Here is an 18485-nt window from a genome sequence, read left to right on the forward strand (position 1 = left end):
GTGCGTCACTTTCGATTTGACCCCACCGACATCGCACGTGCGATGTTGCAACGTGCAAAGCCGCCCTTAGGCGGGCTTTGCACGCTGCGACATCGCAGGCCGATGCTGCAATGCCGAGCGCGATAGTCCCCGCCCCCGTCGCAGGTGCGATATCCTTGTGATAACTGCCGTAGCGAACATTATCGCTACGGCAGCTTCACATGCACTCACCTGTCCTGCGACTGTCCTCTGGCCGGCGACCCGCCTCCTTATTAAGGGGGCGGGTTGTGCAGCGTCACTGCGACGTCACACGACAGGCGGCCAATAGGAGCGGAGGGGCGGAGATGAGCGGGATGTAAACATCCCGCCCACCTCCTTCCTTCCGCATATCGTACGGAAGCCGCAGTGACGCCGGTAGGAGATGTTCCTCGCTCCTGCGGCTTCACACACAGCGATATGTGCTGCTGCAGGAGTGAGGAACAACATCGGACCGTCGCGTCAGCGTAATTATGGATTACGCCGATGCTGCACCGATGATACGATTACGACGCTTTTGCGCTCGTTAATCGTATCATCGAGCCTTTACACACTACGATGTCGCATGCGATGCCGGAAGTACGTCATTTTCAATTTGACCCCACCGACATCGCACATGCGATGTCGTAGTGTGCAAAGCCCGCCTTACTCTGAGTGACACAATAACCTGATTTTGTTTGCGACACGTATAGTATAAACGAGCAAAGGGCTGATATTTATTACAGATGCAAACATGTCACCATCATTCCTCCACGACCAGGGGAGTTATTAACTGCAGTGACCAATGCCAAGACTTAATAGGACACAAATTCCCATTCAGTCCATGGGAGTTTCCACGCTCTGGTGACAAATGAAATATATTTGTTGTGTCTTGTCTGTTTCCTGTATGAAAACCTCTGCCAGGCTGAAATATGGCAGAAAATCTCATGGCAAATAACTCCACTTAATGAAATAAAATTTGACCCAGATGTCGGGAGACGAAAAACGAATCTTGGTATCCCCATAGACTAAATATAGGAAGTATCCTCAATTAGCCAGGACTATCCATCTTAGCAGATGTCACTTGCCCAGATCTTAATAAACGAGCAGATTCCTTTAAAAGTGCCATAAATTACTTGTAGAACTGTCCTAAAGTAAAGCAATGACTTACAGTAACTTCCTTTGTCGGGTCAATAACTACTTGACCTTGTATAAGAAGACATTAGTGATCTTGAATATTTTCCTTCGTTTCTCTACAGTATGTAAGACTGGATCATATCTGCATATGCTCGAGGAATAGGAAAAGGAGGCACACTAGGACCCTGCAGTGTCCCAGGCTGATTTTTCGGAGCTTGTCTTTTGGAGTAGAGGAACTGGGAGGGATCAGCATCCCGAGCTCTCCTTAAACCTGCCAGTGCCTGCCACATCCAAACAGATACTCCAACTACTACTGATTTACTTGGACACCTCTCTCGTTGCTGTCTAGAGAGTCTCTCTCCCTTGGCTGTGTGAGTATTAAGATACCTCTGGGGAAATCATACAAAGTCCTTCTTGGCCAAGACACAAATTTATCCCATACATTTGGCAGCTGTTCTCAAATCACTGAATAAAAAAGTTATACAATAGTGTAGGAGCCTGAGGATGCAGAAGAAGGATCGACGAGAGCTTCTAAAATATCATTTTAAAGCTCTAGGATTAAAAAAATCAATCAAGAATTGAAGATCAACTAAAAGTCTCCACCTGAGGATTCTGTGCACATAATCAGATTTCGTAAGAACCCGAAAAATCAAATACATCAAACCCATGTGCAGTGGGAACATCTTCACTTTCGAGGAACGGAAAGAGACTGAAGACGTGACATGGGTGCAAATGTAGCTCTAGTTGTAGCCACGTTGTGCACATGAATGACTGCAGAATTCCTCAGGTAAGGACTTCTCCTGGACACGTGTTGATGGCATCAATCCAAAAATCTTCCGAGTGCAGAATATCTTAGCACGTGACTTCTCTATGACTTCTTTGAGAAAACTGACCTGTTTTCATTCGGCAAGCACCACAGGATGATCATTAATGGTAATAATATGAACTAAATGGACTTTGTAGAACACTGGATTATTCGTTTTGGACTTGGACTTCCGTTATGTACTATAGATTTTGACATTTCTATTTTTTTCCTAATTAGTCACTAGTCGTAGTTGTTGGAGCCTGGTTATGGCTGTTCAAACTCTAACAGGATTTTCTTTGGTCAGCCTCTTAAGTTTTGGTTACATGTCTTGGGATTGGATGAAACCTTCAGTACTTGGGGACAGTCCTGGTGATGATCCATCTAAACTTCATGCACCAGCTTCTTTAAGACCTCCACATATTATATTTATCTTGACGGATGACCAAGGCTACCATGACATCGGGTACCATGGATCAGATATACAAACTCCAACTCTAGACAGGTTAGCCGCTGAAGGGGTCAAGCTGGAGAACTACTACGTCCAACCTATCTGTACTCCCTCGCGTAGTCAACTTATCACTGGCAGGTAAGAAAATGTTAACATTTAGGAAAACAATGTTATTAACCATTTCATATGTACTGTATGATATCTGCAAGCACATTTGTAAATTTATTTATTAAGAACAATTATTATTTTATTCTTTAAAAAGTTTAAAACTAGTCCTATGCCTCCATGTAAATGATGCACATGTTTCGTGAAAAATTCAGTTGGCAAATGCCAGAAGTAGACTTCCTAGAGGGTCATTTGCTGAGGGACTAAAGTTTCTGAAAATGTAAACAAGAGATCACTTGTGTAGCCAGCAGCCCTTGCCAAGAAAGGAACTGTGTTGGCCCTCTTCCAGTTTGATATTAACTCTTTTGATGAAGGACAGAAGAATGTAAAGACTGAGTGTAGAAATGCTCAATCTTTTACACACAGTAATCTTTTCAGTTTCACTGAATGGGTTAAAATGATTGAAACCCCCCCCTAAATCTAGATTCTGTGTTGTTGGTGTTCACAAGGACCATTTTGCCTTCAGGTATAGAGTTTCTGCTGCGTATGTATGATTTCCCCATGGGATTAACTTCCTGGTTCTAGGAAAGATAGGATGTGCTTACCTTAGAGCTGTCTACTTAATGCTGAACGTTGGGTGATGAAAAGTCTTACAAAGAAGGTGATGATGGAAAACAACGATATTTGTCCTTGTACATGGAAGAATTATTCATTAGAAAGCTGGGACTTTGAGTAGAAGGGATGTCCTCTCTTGGGCCAAGTCATCAGAACTTGGACAGTTGTGTCTGTGATGGAGGAAAGACTTAGTTTTTTATGATTATACAGTTAACATTTTATTGATACAAACTTGTATTTGCCATCTTGGTGTTTTACATTACTACTTAACCTCCGCACACTATATGACAAATGGAGCACATCACAGAATGAATCTTCTTGTTAAACCATTGATTTAGAAGTTTGCTGTGAACTTGATCAATGGAGGTTCCTTCAGGTTGTTCCTCTGAAAGTCAAATTGACTTTCTAGTAACAAGTAGACCACATGTGTCTTCTACAGTGAAACAAACTAAGATCTCATTGAGACATCCGTGTTGCACGAATCACCTTTTTTTCATGGATAGAGCAGGTACCCATTATAATCTATGGTGCTATTCACATGTCCATGTTCTTCACAGACCATCTATCCGTGCAAAACGCATGGATACGTCTTTTTTTCTGCTATCACTGGTGCAAAGGCCCAATACAAGTTTATGTGTCCATGAAAAACACGCAGATGGGTCCATGAAAAACTCTGATGACAAAGACACATTCATGTTATCCAATCCATTTGCTCAAACTGGCTATACTTTATCAATAATATTGGACAAAGGATGAATGATCTGTCTGGTAGTGTTCTTTCAAAGAAAGATTGGTTGTGGACAAAAAAGCTTTAGTTTGACTCTCAGATTCAATCATAAAAGTCAACATTAACCATATTTTTCTAAATTGTAATGGTTTGTGTTCGGTTGGCTAAAACTATGGTTTGTTGTTAAATGGTTACTGCCAAAACACCAAATCATCCTCTATCCCTGGGTCCAATTGCTAGGACCCGATACAATCCTGAGATTGGGGCTCTGGAATCCTGAACAAATCGGAGATGAACACGCTCTATCTCCACTCTATTGTCTATGGGACTGCCAGACATACCCGAGTTCTGTACTCATTATTGCCATAGACAATGGATGGAGCAAAGGCCAGTCATGCAGATCCCCAGTGATCACCATGTCATTCCCTATGTTATCCTTATATGTTATCCCTTTAAGAATCACCCGATGAACCTTTATAATAGGTGTAATGGTCCATTTTCATCATCTTTGCCCAATATGCATTTGTACCTTAACGTAGACCATCTGTGTTAAGCCCCCCCATACACAATAAATAGTTGTTGACCAAATTTTGAGTGGTCTGATAGCTATCGTCCCTGACTCCCCCATACAAATGAGTGCTCAACTCCAGTGTTCTCTATGAGAAAGACACAGCTGGACTCTAAAGGCCCCATTACATGCTACGATTTATCTGACGATCTCATTAGCGATGTGACACGCCCAGATCGTAGGAACGATTTGCCGAGATCGCACATAGGTCGTTTATTAGCGGTCACACGTTACGATCGTTTAGCGATATACTGTGTGTCCAAGGCGGTCGTGTGGATGTTGTTCGTCGTTTGCAGGGTGTCAAACGTACCAATATGTCTGCTGCATTCCAAACGATGAACAATATTTTGAAAGTGAACGACGTGTCAACGATGAACGATTTTCAACCTATTTGCGATCGTTTGGAGTCGCACGTAGGTGTCTCATGCAACGACGTCGCTAACGATGACGAAAGTGCGTCACAGAAACTGTGACCCCCAACAACATATCGTCAGATAAATCGTAGCGTGTAACGCCACCTTTAGGCTATGTGCGCTGTGAGGTAGCGTGGTCGGCTGCGCAGCAGAAGACACGGGATCCAGGCACCAAGGTTCACAGCACACGGTTTTAATCCAAATAAAAGTCCACAACAGTACACATGTGCCTTTCCGGCAGAGAACTCAGGGAGTTGTGTTCACTCCCTCACACCCGGCACCCCCGCCCTTGTTCCTCTTTCCTTTTAACCCTTCCTTCAGCTTGTAGGGAAACAGCATTAACCCTGGAGTGGAGTTACTTTCTATCATGGAGTGAGCACAACCGGGGCGAGACATACCGGCCGTCATAGATAACCCCGGTCACAGTCTCACAGCGCACATTGCGTTTTTTCCCGCGTTAACGCTGTGTTTTGAACTGCAGCGTTTCAGTGCCAAATTGCATGCGTTCTGCTTCCCCAGCAAAGTCTATGAGAAATCCGATAATTCAGTGTGCACTCCAATCACCAGAGCGGCACTGCATGGCTGTCACAAAGCTCCGGCGGCTTTTCCTCTTTTGAAAATGCCGGCTGCTCATAATTCAATCTCGTATTCCCTGCTTTCCCCGCCCACCGGTGCCTATGATTGGTGCAGTCAGACATGCCCCCACGCTGAGTGACAGCTGAATCACTGCAATTAATCACAGCCGCCGGTGGGTGGGTCTATATCGTGCAGTAAAATAAATAATTAAAAAAAAAACCGACGTGCGGTCCCCCCCAATTTTGATAACAGCCAGGGTAAAGCCACATGGTTGAAGGCTGGTATTCTCAGGATGGGGAGCTTCACGTTATGGGGAGCCCCCCAGCCTAACAATATCAGCTAGCAGCCGCCCGGAATTGCCGCATCCATTAGATGCGACAGTCCCGGGACTCTACCCGGCTCATCCTGAATTGCCCTGGTGCGATGGCAATCGGGGCAATATGGAGTTAATAGCAGCAGCCCATAGCTGCCACTAAGTCCTAGGTTAATCATGGCAGGCGTCTCCCCGAGATACCTTCCATGATTAACCTGTAAGTTAACGAAAATAAACCCATACACCCGAAAAAATCCTTTATTTGGAATAAAAGACAAAAAGAAACACCCTATTTCACCACTTTATTAATCCACAAACACCCATCCAGATCCGGCGTAATCCACACAGCGTCCCATGATGCTTTCAGCTCTGCTACATAAAGCTGACAGGAGCGGCCACAGATCAGACCGCTCTCTCTCAGCTCCACGCAGCAACTGAAGTGAACCACACAATCAGCGATGACGTCACTCAGGTTACCCGCGGCCACCGCTGGAGCCTCCAACTGTGACAGCAAGTCGCCCGAGTGACTAAAGTCATCAGCGGTGCCATCACTCAGGTTACCACAGCTGTGGCCGCGGGAAACCTGAGTGACGGCAGCGCTGATCGCGCTGCTCACTTCAGTCACTCAGTGGATTTGCGGTCACCGGTGAGTCTTTCACGGGTGACCGTTAATCAGGACGCGACACACAGACAGAGCCGCGGTATGACAATGAAGTCGGGTGAAGTTCATCCGAGTTCATTCTCATCACGCGACTCTTTCTGTGTCTGCTGTAAGCGGGCATGTAGCAGAGCTCAATTGCCGTGGGACCACACTGCAAAAAATGCATCCAAAACAAATGCAAAATGCATGCGTTTTGGATGCATTTTTTTTTACAAGCGCAGTGTTTACAGTTTAGAGGGTGCGTTCTTTTCCGCACTGCACAGAATGCAATGTGCGCGCATACCCTTAAGGTGGTGGCTTATCTCACTGCAAACAAAAGGATTTGCAATCCAAAATCAGAATGTCAGATCCTTCCAAGGACACCATACACATTGGACTCGAGGCCGAGCCAGCAAATATAGATGGGTTTGGCCAACATTGGTCTAATGTGTATGGAGACCTTTAGACATCATCTTTTTTTACAAGATCATCATGGATAAGCACCACTAAAGAAGTCTGGTATACAATTTTTGCTGCAAAAACGTTTTCTTTTATCTATAGACATGTTTGTCTATGCAGCCAGTCTCTCGAGACTTCACCCAGTTCCTGGATAATTCCTGTTTTAGAGCCTGATCCCAAAAACTGGCGTTGTCACTGCTATGGATTGGACTGGCCAAGGCTGATTATGTAACTTACCGATTTTTGCCCCCCATTTATTTGGTTGACAGCAGCCAGAAAGAGTAACATCAGCACACAGGCACTAAACTTAAATATAGCAGTCCCTACTGACCCAGAATGACTCCAGAACTTGTAATTACACTTTCCCACCTTTGTGGTCAATATGTTCTTTGGATTTTGCTTTAAACCCAGGTCCCATAACTTATTCAGATGGTCTATGAGGCTACGAATGATATCAGTAAAACATTACTGGGAATAATATATCACTTTCCAACTTCCAGTTCTCCAGCTGTTTCAGAGCGACAGCTGCAAAGCCCCAGATTGTATCATGCACCAGAAAAGAGGTCAATGCTGTACTCAATGAGGGACTCGTAAAGCTGAGGAAAAAGGAATTACGCTCGAAAAGAAATGTAAAAGGTCAAAAGATGACTTTAAATCAATAATCAATGTTATTAAGAACAGAAAGCACTTCATAGATTTTTGCCAACCTAGAAACCTTGTATTTGTGATATTACTACTTCTTTTCATTTTCACTCTATTAGAAAATCTAGATAGTGTCATTCTATGGATGTTAGGAACTCTGCAACAACCAAAAGTTGGGAATAGTTGTTTGTCATCACAACAGATGCAGTGACTCCCATCTATTAAGGGACTCAGTTTAATTCTATGGATAATAACTCATCCGTGCAAGTTGAAGACCATCACTAACATCTTTGCTCAAAGTACAGCATAAGAAAGACCAGTTAACAACTTACCACTAGGGGGCGCAGGGACTCAGGTAGGAAAAGAACTGAGTGTGGTTAGACTGAAGCCTACTAGAGGTCGCTAACACAAGAGCAGGGATAGTTGATCAGTCAGGGTCTATGCTGGAATGTCTTGTCTGTACCAAGGAGGAACCTAGCCAGAGTTAAGGAACAGAGCCGAGGTCGGGTACCGGGAGAACAAGAAACCACAGGGTAAGGGAGTGGAGGACACGGAACAGGACAGAAAACAGGAGAACAGGGAGGTACAAAGGTCAGGTCAGGCAGGAGGGACGAATACCAGGACAGACAGGAGGAACGAAGCTCAGGACAGGCTGGAGAGATGGAGGTCAAATCAGATCGGGAGAACGGAAGTCAGGACAGGTTAGGCAGGAGGGAAGGAGGGTAAGTCGGGGAAGAGGGAGAAAGGTCAGGACAAACAGTACCAGGTAGCAGAACGAAAACAGTGAACCTCTCAAGGGAACAGTGCATTCAGCAGAGCCGTAAATATTACTGGCAGCGTCCCGCAGGCAGCAGCACCAAGATATGGCAGCATGACTCCCGGAACGAGGCCAGAACGAACAGGCCCCTCCCAAGAGGTCTAAACCCTGGAAACCCTGGAGGCAGGATACATGCACCGGCTCAGGGACAGCAGAGCCATGCATGAATCATGACACCAGTGTCATCCAAGATTCGGTTCAATCATACCACATGTCTATCCTTAAAGGGGCTGTCCACTTTCAGGAAAGCAAATCTGTCCACTTTCAGGAAAGCGGGACACAAACATTGTAATATATCTAATGTAACAAACTCAGTTACTAATCCTCCCTTGGTCTAGAGTCCTCTCCTCATCACTGCTCCAGTCTCAGGGCTTTGGTTGTAGCTGTGATATTACGTAAACAGTGTGCAAATCACTAAGCTCTGTAGTTTTGTGCTCTGTTGTCAGCAGCACGAGCCATTAACCACGGCACAATCGCAAAACTCAGTAATTGGCTTTAGTGTTGAAACTCACAGTTGACTTGACGTCAATGTTAGGCTAAGTTCACATTTCTGTTGTTTTGTATCAGTCACATGCGTCGCTTGACGCATGTGACTGATGCGCTGTACAACGCTGTACAACGGATGACAAAGAACAGAATTCTTTGTCGGATTTCGGGGGGGGGGGGAGCCGAGCGGGGCCGTGGCACTGAGGACGTCAGTGCCGCAGGGACTGCAGGACAGGTGAGTGTGTGTGTGTGTGTGTGTGTATACACATGCTGTATGCGGGAGGGGGCGGAGCCGAGTGGGGGGGAGGGGCCAGACGCTGAGGATGTCAGTGGCAGTGCTGCGGTCTGCATGGCTGGGGACAGGTGAGTGTGTGTGTGTGTGTGTGTGTGTGTACATGCGGAGTGCGGGAGCGTGCGGAGCCGAGCGGGGGGCGGGGCCAGACGAGGGTGTCAGTGTCAGTGCTTGTCTGCATGGCTGGGGACAGGTGTGTGTGTGTGTGTACATACATGTGCGGAGTGCGGGGGGGGGGGGGCGAGTGGGGAAGTGTCGGCCTCTCTGCACACATAACCAGACTAAATATCGGGTAACAGCAAAGCACCCGATGTTTACCTTGGTTACCCGATATTTACCTTGGATACGGGCCTACACCGCTTAGCGCTGGCTTTTTGCACCGTAACCAGGGTAAATATCGGGTAACCAACCAAAGCTGGTTACGTGTGCGGGGAGCCAGAGAGCATGCGCAGCGAAATCCGACGGATCGCGCTGCTCAAAAAACGTTACATGCTGCGTTCCTCCCGCCCGGCGGTCAGTCGTTCCACGACTGATCAGTCGGGCGGAGGGTGCAACGCAGCATCATCAGTCACAATCCGCTGCTCATACAAGTCTATGGGAGCAACGGAATCCGCTAAACGGATTCCGTTGTTTACAGGAGCAGCGGATTGTGACTGATACATTTTAGCGGAAATGTGAACTTAGCCTAACAACTAAAACACTGAGACCAAAGAGGAGCGGCAAATACCTTCTGAGTTTGTTATTTTAGGTATTTTACAAAGTTTGGGACCCACTTTTTGGGAAGTGGACAACCCCTTATTCTAGGTCATAAAGAGGTCTAAGAGTTGTCTATTATACTGTAAATTTAATAACATATCTTAGATGTTCAGAAAAGGCTTTTGTGGTTTTCCAAATTTAACCCAACAATGTGAAGTCAGCTTAGACGTATTCCATCTTTATCATCAGATTTCCAAGATTTGTATCCTGCTTGAAGAAATAACCCTTTTTACAAGTTGTCCTTTTTGATTCATGAATTTATCACCCAATGCTATTGACCTTTCTTCACCCACTGTCTTCTGCTACTGTATAGTCAATTTTCTCAAGTATATGTTCTCATTGTCCTTTTCTTTTTATTTCCTAGGTATCAGATCCATACCGGTTTACAACACTCAATCATTCGTCCACGGCAACCTAATTGTTTGCCCCTTCATCAGGTCACACTGCCCCAGAAACTACAAGAAGCTGGTTATGCAACACACATGGTGGGAAAATGGCACTTGGGCTTCTATAAAAAAGAATGCCTCCCAACAAGACGAGGCTTTGACACCTTCCTTGGTTCTTTGACCGGCAATGTGGACTATTACACATATGACAACTGCGATGGACCAGGAGTATGTGGCTTTGATTTACATGAGGGAGAGAATGTAGCATGGGATCTTGCTGGCAAGTACTCCACAATTCTCTATTCCCAACGTGTAAGCCACATCTTGGCAGCTCATAACCCACAACAACCAATATTCATATACATATCTTTCCAAGCGGTACACACTCCCCTTCAATCCCCTCGGGAGTACATATATCAATATAGGAATATGGGCAATGTAGCAAGGCGCAAGTATGCCGCCATGGTAACCTGTATGGATGCAGCTGTAAAAAATATCACCCGGGCATTGAAAAAGTATGGTTACTATGACAACAGTGTTATCATTTTTTCTTCAGACAATGGAGGTCAAACATTTTCTGGTGGAAGTAATTGGCCTTTAAGAGGCCGCAAAGGAACATATTGGGAGGGAGGTATAAGAAGCTTGGGATTTGTCCATAGCCCATTGATCAAAAAGAGGAGAAGGTCTAGTAGGACGTTAATGCACATAACAGACTGGTATCCAACACTGGTAAAATTGGGAGGAGGAAATATCTCAGACACAGAGGAACTAGATGGTTATGATATGTGGCCATCAATCAATGAAGGAAAGGAATCACCTCGGACTGAAATTCTACACAATATTGATCCTTTGTATAACCTTGCCAAATCCGGGTCCATGGAAGATGGTCAAGGAGTGTGGAATACTGCTATTCAAGCCTCTATAAGAGTCAAAGATTTTAAGTTACTAACAGGAGATCCCGGTTATAGTGACTGGATTCCACCGCAGACCCTCACCAATTTCCCGGGAACTTGGTGGAATTTAGAACGTCATAACGATGGAGCTCGTAAGTCTGTATGGCTCTTCAACATCACAGCAGATCCTTACGAACGTCACGACCTTTCGGCACAGAAGCCAGATGTGGTGAAGGAATTATTGGCACGCTTGGCTTTTTATAATCGTACCGCAATCCCAGTGCGATATCCAAATGAGGACCCAAGGGGTAATCCAGAACTCAATGGCGGTGCATGGGGACCATGGGCTAGCGAAGAAGATGATGAGGATGATGAAAACTGGATTAGAGGAGGACATTTAAAGAGTTCAAATAAAAAGAAAAAATGCAAGATTTGCAAGTTAAAAACTTTCTTTCGAAAGCTGAACACACGTCTTATGTCTAACCGCATCTGAAAACCCCCAGAAAGTTTTTAGGAAAATATTTTTGGCCTTGTTTTTGAAGTGTTTCTTGTAGTTCAATTTATATTGGACTTATTACAAATAGAACATACATAGGGGAACTCTACAACAAGGCTCATTGTGCACTAGTCCAAAGAAGCTGAATGTAGCTAGCTACTATGAAAGCATCATACACAATTCTGAATACACAGAAGAAACTCAAAAACTGGACCTATAATCCAACCGGATTATACAGATGACACTTTTATACGGTTGAAATGCAAATACACTCTAAATACTAAAGGGAATATTTACGTATTTTGGACAACGTCCAAGACATTAAAGACAAACTATAGTCAAGATGAATTAATTCACGGACGGAATATATATTATTTTTTTTCTTATAGGCAGTATTTACTGTGGCACTTCTTAGATTAAGAAGATGGCGGTCTAGCCATTAAACTTCCGGTTTGTGGATATTTTTTTTTACGCCCCTTACAAATTTACTTATAGTAAAGCTTCCATGAGACAACCTCCCAAAATTTGGAAAATTGGTCTTTTGGTAAGGTCATCCTCCCAAAGTAAAAGGTCCAATATACATAGAAGATAGGGGAATTGAAGCTAAATTAGAGAAGATCTGATCTAGAGAAGGGTGGACTTCTCAAAGAGGTCAATCTTTTGGAGAGGTTTTTTTCTGCCCCCCGATGGACTGTATGCTAAGGTTTTCATATCTGAAGCACAGGAGATATCTACTAAGCTACTATTTTACTGTATCTCCTTCAAGTGGATGTTCAACAGATGATGGACGTTCTTAGGACAGCCATCAAAAAGGCCATCTCCATTGCAGACAGATGACAAATAAAAGTGTAAATGTTTCAAAATGTGACTTAACAAATCTATTGCCATTTTCCCTGCTATGAGACTGTTCTTTAGATATACATGGCTACATAAAATAGGCAAGTCTGAACAAACCAAGATGCCAATCTTATGACTATGTTGTTTTGAAAGATCCAATATAATTTTACCATAGGTGATGGTTACAGTACTGTAGATCACAAAAGTAAAGTTTTGTTGAACATCATTGCACATAACAGAGTGGGATCCAACACCTGAAATTTCAGAAATATAGGAGCTAGGCAGCTATGATATGTAGTCATCGATCAGTCAACTTTGATAAGTCAAGAAGGTCAAGAAATTAAATATAAAAGTCTATCAAAAAGAATGATATTGTCAAGATGTATAGAATATGGTCATAATGTCAAAGTTTAAGGTTATAAAACAAGGGTATGATTGCTAAGTTTAGGTCAATAAAGGAAGGTCAAGTCAAGAAGGTCAAGAAATTAAAGGGAACCTGAGTTCTAAACCAAAACTAGCACCTTAAGCAGCACCTGTGCTGCAGTCTACAAAGGTACACATTGTCCCCTGACTCCCCTTGTAGAGAAACATTGCTGGCTCATGTATGCACACTTCACTCTGCCCTATTGCGGGAAGATTCGAAAACATCGATGCATCTGCGCAAGCCAGCAATGTCTCTGCACAGGTACAAGATTTTGCCCGGCTATGTGGATGACACAGGTGATGTCATCCACATTGCCAGGCAAAATTTTGCGCTTGCACAGAGAACTCGCCAGCTTGTGCAGGTGCACTGATATTTTCAGCTCTGCCCGCAATAAGCAATGTCTCTGTGCAGGCACAAAATTTTGGCCGACAACATGCATGGTGCTGAAGGCCTCATCCTCATCATCCATCAAAGGAAGAAGGTGATCAGTGCAGAGAACTCGCCAGCTCGCACAGGTGCACCGATGTTTTCAGCTCTGCCCGCAATAGGTAATGTCTCTGTGCAGGTGCAAGAGTTTGCCTGATTACGTGGATGGAGCAGAAGGTCTCATCCACGTCAACATGAAAGGAGGACGGCGATCAGCACCAAAAGAAGGGACAGGAGCCACAAAATAGGACGCCCATCGGACTGGATCCAAGGATTAGCATACATAGTGGGGTATTTGTGGGGTCTACAGTGGGAGTTAGGGGAAAACATTCACCTTTATAGAATGCAGCACAGGTGCTGCTTAAGGTGCTAATTTTGGTTTATACCTGAAAAGTCTAGTGACAGGTTCCTTTTAGAGATAGTAGTGGAATACAATTGTCAAGGTGTATAGAATTTGGTCATAAAGTCAAGGTGTAAAGGAGTAAAACAAGGGTGTGATTGCTAAGTGTAGGTCAATAAAGGAAAGTTGAGGAATTGAAGACTCAAGTGGTTAAAAAAGGGTCTAGGTGTTACATCTAAATATAAAGAAGATGGTTCAGGATTGAGAGGGATATAGAAGGGCCCAGTTGCTTAAAGAATTAAAGATTGAGGTAGGATATACCGTAGTTCTAGATACCATTTCTAGATATCATTTCCACAGATGTATGAACATTAACAAGTGAGTGGAGAATGTTCTTAAAGGTTAGACAGTCCTCTGCTAACAGATAGAAAGGACTTCATTAAACACGTTTTAGAAAAGGAGGTGTATTGTGGAAGAGAACTCAATATGAATCATCGGTATGGTTCATCATTTTCTTTATGAACATCCTAAATTAAAGGGGTTACCTGGGCAAAGGTATTTGATGATCTGTATACAGGATAAGTTATCAATAGTACATTGGTGTGGGTCTGACAAGCAGCACCCTCAGCAATCAGCTGGTTTTTGCTCCAGTGGCGGCCTCATGCAAAAGCTTTGAACATGGCTCTGTTTGTAATGTAGCAGCTGGTTCTGGATACTGCAGCCCTGTTCCTAATCTTTTGCAAAGAAGGTAGTCTGAAATAGCCGCCGGCAATGGTCAGTTGTACCCGCTACACTATAAATGAAGTTGCACTGCACAGGTCGGTTCAAAAGTGTTTACATCGGGCCACCGCTGGAGCAAGGTGAGGGTGTCATGTATAGGACCTCCACCAATCTGCTATCCTGTACAGAGTTCATCAAATAACTTTGTATAAAAAACTCTTAAAGGGGGAAATATTTTATACAGCATCTTGTATGCAACAGATTTACTCTCTAAGGCTGGTCTATTTCATAATCTAATCATGAACAAAAACCTGCTGGAGTAAAGGCCCCGTTACACGCAACGACGTATCTAATGATATATCGCCGTTGGTCACGGATTCCGTGAAGCACATCCGGCATCGTTAGCGATGTTGTTGCGTGTGACACCAACGAGCGGCCGTTACCGATGGAAAATACTCACCAAATCATCCATTGTTGACAAGTCGTTCCTTTTCAAAAAATCGTTGATTGTTGAGGACGCAGGTTGTTCGTCGTTCCCGAGGCAGCACACATCACTACATGTGACACCTCGGGAACGACGAACTACAGCTTACCCGCGTCCTCCGGCAATGAGGTGGGAGTGACGGAGATGCGGCTGCTCTCCGTATCTCCGCTTCTATTGGCCGCCTGCCGTGTGACGTCGCTGTGACACCGCACGAACTGCCCCCTTAGAAAGGAGGCGGTTTGCCGGCCACAGCGACGTCCCTAGGCAGGTAAGTCTGTGGGACGGGTCCTAACGATGTTGTGCACCACAGGCAGCGATTTGTCCATGCCGCACAACCGACAGGGGCAGGAGCTTTCACCAGCGACATCGCTAGCGATGTCGCTGCGTGTAAAGCCCCCTTAAGACGTGCCAAAATCATGGCTGCCTGTTGCCAGAAGCAGAAATCTACGCCAGCTATGAGCTGAGTATTATCTACTATAATCTGTACCGATAGTAAATTTAGAAAAGTGGCGCAAAAGCATCAAAGGTTGCATAATTTTTTGCCCAACTAAATTTTGCTCAACAATTTGCAATTTTTCTGCACAGGACGTGTCAAACTTTGATTGATCCCCCCCTTTCATAGGCTATGCTCACACGCTGCATTTTTTTCTGCCGTCAAAGCCTACTAAAAACACCCGTTTTGCAGCCTTTCCTTGCTGTTTTGGTTGCAATTTTTTGGGTGCAGATTACGTGTGATTTGTCTATAGTACATGTTTAATAAAGTTAGTTTTGTTTAAATGCTTAAAAGGGTTGTTCAGGCTTTGGGTGCAAGTCTGCAAATCCTTAAGGTGCACACACTCACTGCATGCAGTCAGGATTCTCCAGTGCCGGGCATATGATCGCAAGTATGCAATTGGTATACATGCGGCCACATGCAGACTAGACATGTGCGGCCTCAATCAATACAAGTGAAAGGGGTTGTTCAGGCTTTGGGTGAAAGTCTGCTAATCCTCACGGTGCACTTGTTCACTGCATGTGGTTAAGAGTCTCTAGTGCAGGGCATGTAATTGCAAGTATGCAATTGGCATACATGTGGCCACATGCAGACTAGACATGTGCGTCCTCACTGAAAATAAGGGAAATGGGTTGTTCAGACATTGGGTGCAAGTCTGTGAATCCTCACAGTGCACTCATTCACTGCATGCACTCAGGATTCTCCAGTGTCGGTCATGTAACCACAAGTATGCAATTGGCGTACATGCTGCCATGTGCAGACTTGACATGTGTAGCCTCACTCAATACAAATGAAAGCGGTTGTTCAGACTTTGGGTGCAAAGCTACGAACCCTCACGGTGCACTTATTCACTGCATGCAATAATGATTCTCCGGTGCCAGGCATGTAACCACAAGTATGCAATTGGCGACCTCGTTCAATACAAGTGAATTGAGTGAGCCAAACATGTCTAGTCTAGTCACAATGTGTCCAGTTGTATTCAATTCGCATACTTGCGATCACATGACCATAAAATCCTAGTGCTGGCTCTGGAGAATCCTGACAGTGCACACACCGCACACTGTGAGGATTCACAAGTCTGCATTCATATAGAGTGTCTGCAGACTTGCACTCCAAGCCTGGTCAAATGTTGAAACACAGTTAAAAATGCTAATTTTTTAACCAAATTTTTTCATTGCTTTCTAAAAGTGGAAAAAAAATGATATTTCGCAAATGACATGACAATCAGATTTTAATATGACTGGTATGAATTTATGGCTAAAAATGACCAATATCATTTTTCTAGTAATAATTTAGTTTTTTTTGGCTCTCATACCTCACCTTGTTAGCAGACAACGAACCGCCTCCATAATATGCAAGCAATAGACGACCTCTCATCTGGTGACTCTGTTTTGTCTTGGTTTGGCCAGAAATTTGAGTATTGACATTTATAAAACCATGGAAAAGGAGTTTTGTGCAATATAGTTAGATTTCTAAGAGCCTGAAGGCTGTAAAAGAAAGGTGAATCATTCAAGTAGGAAGATGATTTATCAAGCGTTATGTGGAACATTAGAAATGCCTTTGACATGGCAATTTAATGGAAAAGCAAATCCTTTTACACTCTGGATTGTTAATAAAAACTGAGATGAAATAATAAAAGCATGAGTTTGTTTCAGCATACAAAAATGTTATAAAATGACGCCATGTGTGCATGTGTGGAGAGTGTTGGTGATGTGAACATGGTTGCTAACAGGTAAGCACAACTGTGGTATGAAACATTGACATCACCAATTAGAAAAAGCCCAATAACTGTCGTATATGCCATCACCATGAAGGGTTGGTTAGAAAAACATGGCTGCCTTCATCCCTTCATTTAGAAAAATAACCAGCCCCATTCCTGTCTACAGGTTTTATGTGATAATGCAGTTTGGCCTATTTTGACCCTATAAAGTTGCGCTGCATTACCCGCCATAACCTGCAGACAGTGGGGCAGCTGTTTTTTTTTAATCCCGTAAAACCCCTTTAATTATCACAGATGATCTGACCCCTTTACAATATTTTCACAGCTTCCCTGCCATCTGGATGTCACAAATGGAGTTGGAGATATCCATATATAAGGCGTGACACACGCGATCAGACCAACGGGCTTTTGACACACTACCAAAAACACCACAAAAAGGGGTCATGATACAATGGAGGTCCCTGCCGTTAGGGAGAGGGGTGAGGGGGCTCCTCCTGCACTCACCTCAAGCTGACTCCTGAGCTCCCTAGCGTCCCTATACAGGTTCTTTCAACCTGTCAGCAAACAGGATACCATGGGTCCCTCAGCTGGAGCTAAACTCACCCTCTCTAGTTAGTAGGTCAACGAGTTCACTAGACTCGCCACTAAACTAATAAACATGGAGGGAAAGGAAAGACAGATGGGGGAATAAACAAAAGGATACAAAACACCAAATTTCACTGTAGAAGACGGACTCTAAAGTAGCAGGTGGATGGGCAGAGGACAAAACCTCAGCAGTTCCTTCCACCAGGCTGGTCAAAGTAAAAATGAATCTAACAGCAGCAAGGACTGCTGGGAAGGCTTCAGTATTTAACCTATATGGGCGTGAGCCCAAAGTAGCAACAGCTGACCTGCCCTGCTTGGAGCTGCTGGGAACAAAACCTCAGATTAACCCGTGAGACGCCAACGAAAAGGAAACCTCGTTTAAATGAGGAGTTCAGATGGAGATGGGAGACTCCAGTTCTAAGGCTATCACTTGTCTCAAAATAGCAGGGTGATGACCGTGACACTAGAACTGAAACAGCAGTGCAACCTCTCCATTGTCAAGATCAGTAAGGGCTCCAATAAGGTCAATTAGGTAATAGCATATCCTAGGAATATTCCAACACTTACTAAGATGAAAATACCCCTTTAATAATTAAACATACACAGAACTTACAGTATATGTCCATTTAAAGAGAACCTTTCACCACATTTTTCATACTAAACTGGACACTTAATGTCATAGCAGCTACAGAGCGGAATAAAACATATTTTTTTATTTTGCCTTTCTGCTGACGAGATATCAATGTAATTTTTATCAGTTCCAAGTGGACATTATAAGAGAGTTTCACTGTACTTCTGCCTGTATGAGTTGCCCAATCATAAGGAGGTAGCAACACAGAGGAGAAAAAAAACACGCCTCCACTATAGCTCAGAGCAGGTTTCTCAATG

The 18485-nt window shown here is 44.0% G+C and overlaps 1 protein-coding gene across 1 annotated transcript; it reads left to right on the plus strand.

The window, feature by feature from the left end:
• The first annotated feature begins 1401 nt into the window (after positions 1 to 1401).
• On the plus strand, positions 1402 to 16911 carry ARSI (arylsulfatase family member I). Its single transcript, XM_075344360.1, has 2 exons — positions 1402 to 2522; positions 10158 to 16911. Exons 1-2 carry the CDS (start codon positions 2203 to 2205, stop codon positions 11563 to 11565), a joined length of 1728 nt encoding a protein of 575 aa, XP_075200475.1. The 5' UTR covers positions 1402 to 2202; the 3' UTR covers positions 11566 to 16911.
• Positions 16912 to 18485: the final 1574 nt, after the last annotated feature.

This window comes from Anomaloglossus baeobatrachus, chromosome 4, assembly GCF_048569485.1.
Source record: "Anomaloglossus baeobatrachus isolate aAnoBae1 chromosome 4, aAnoBae1.hap1, whole genome shotgun sequence".
Lineage (NCBI taxonomy): Eukaryota > Metazoa > Chordata > Amphibia > Anura > Aromobatidae > Anomaloglossus > Anomaloglossus baeobatrachus.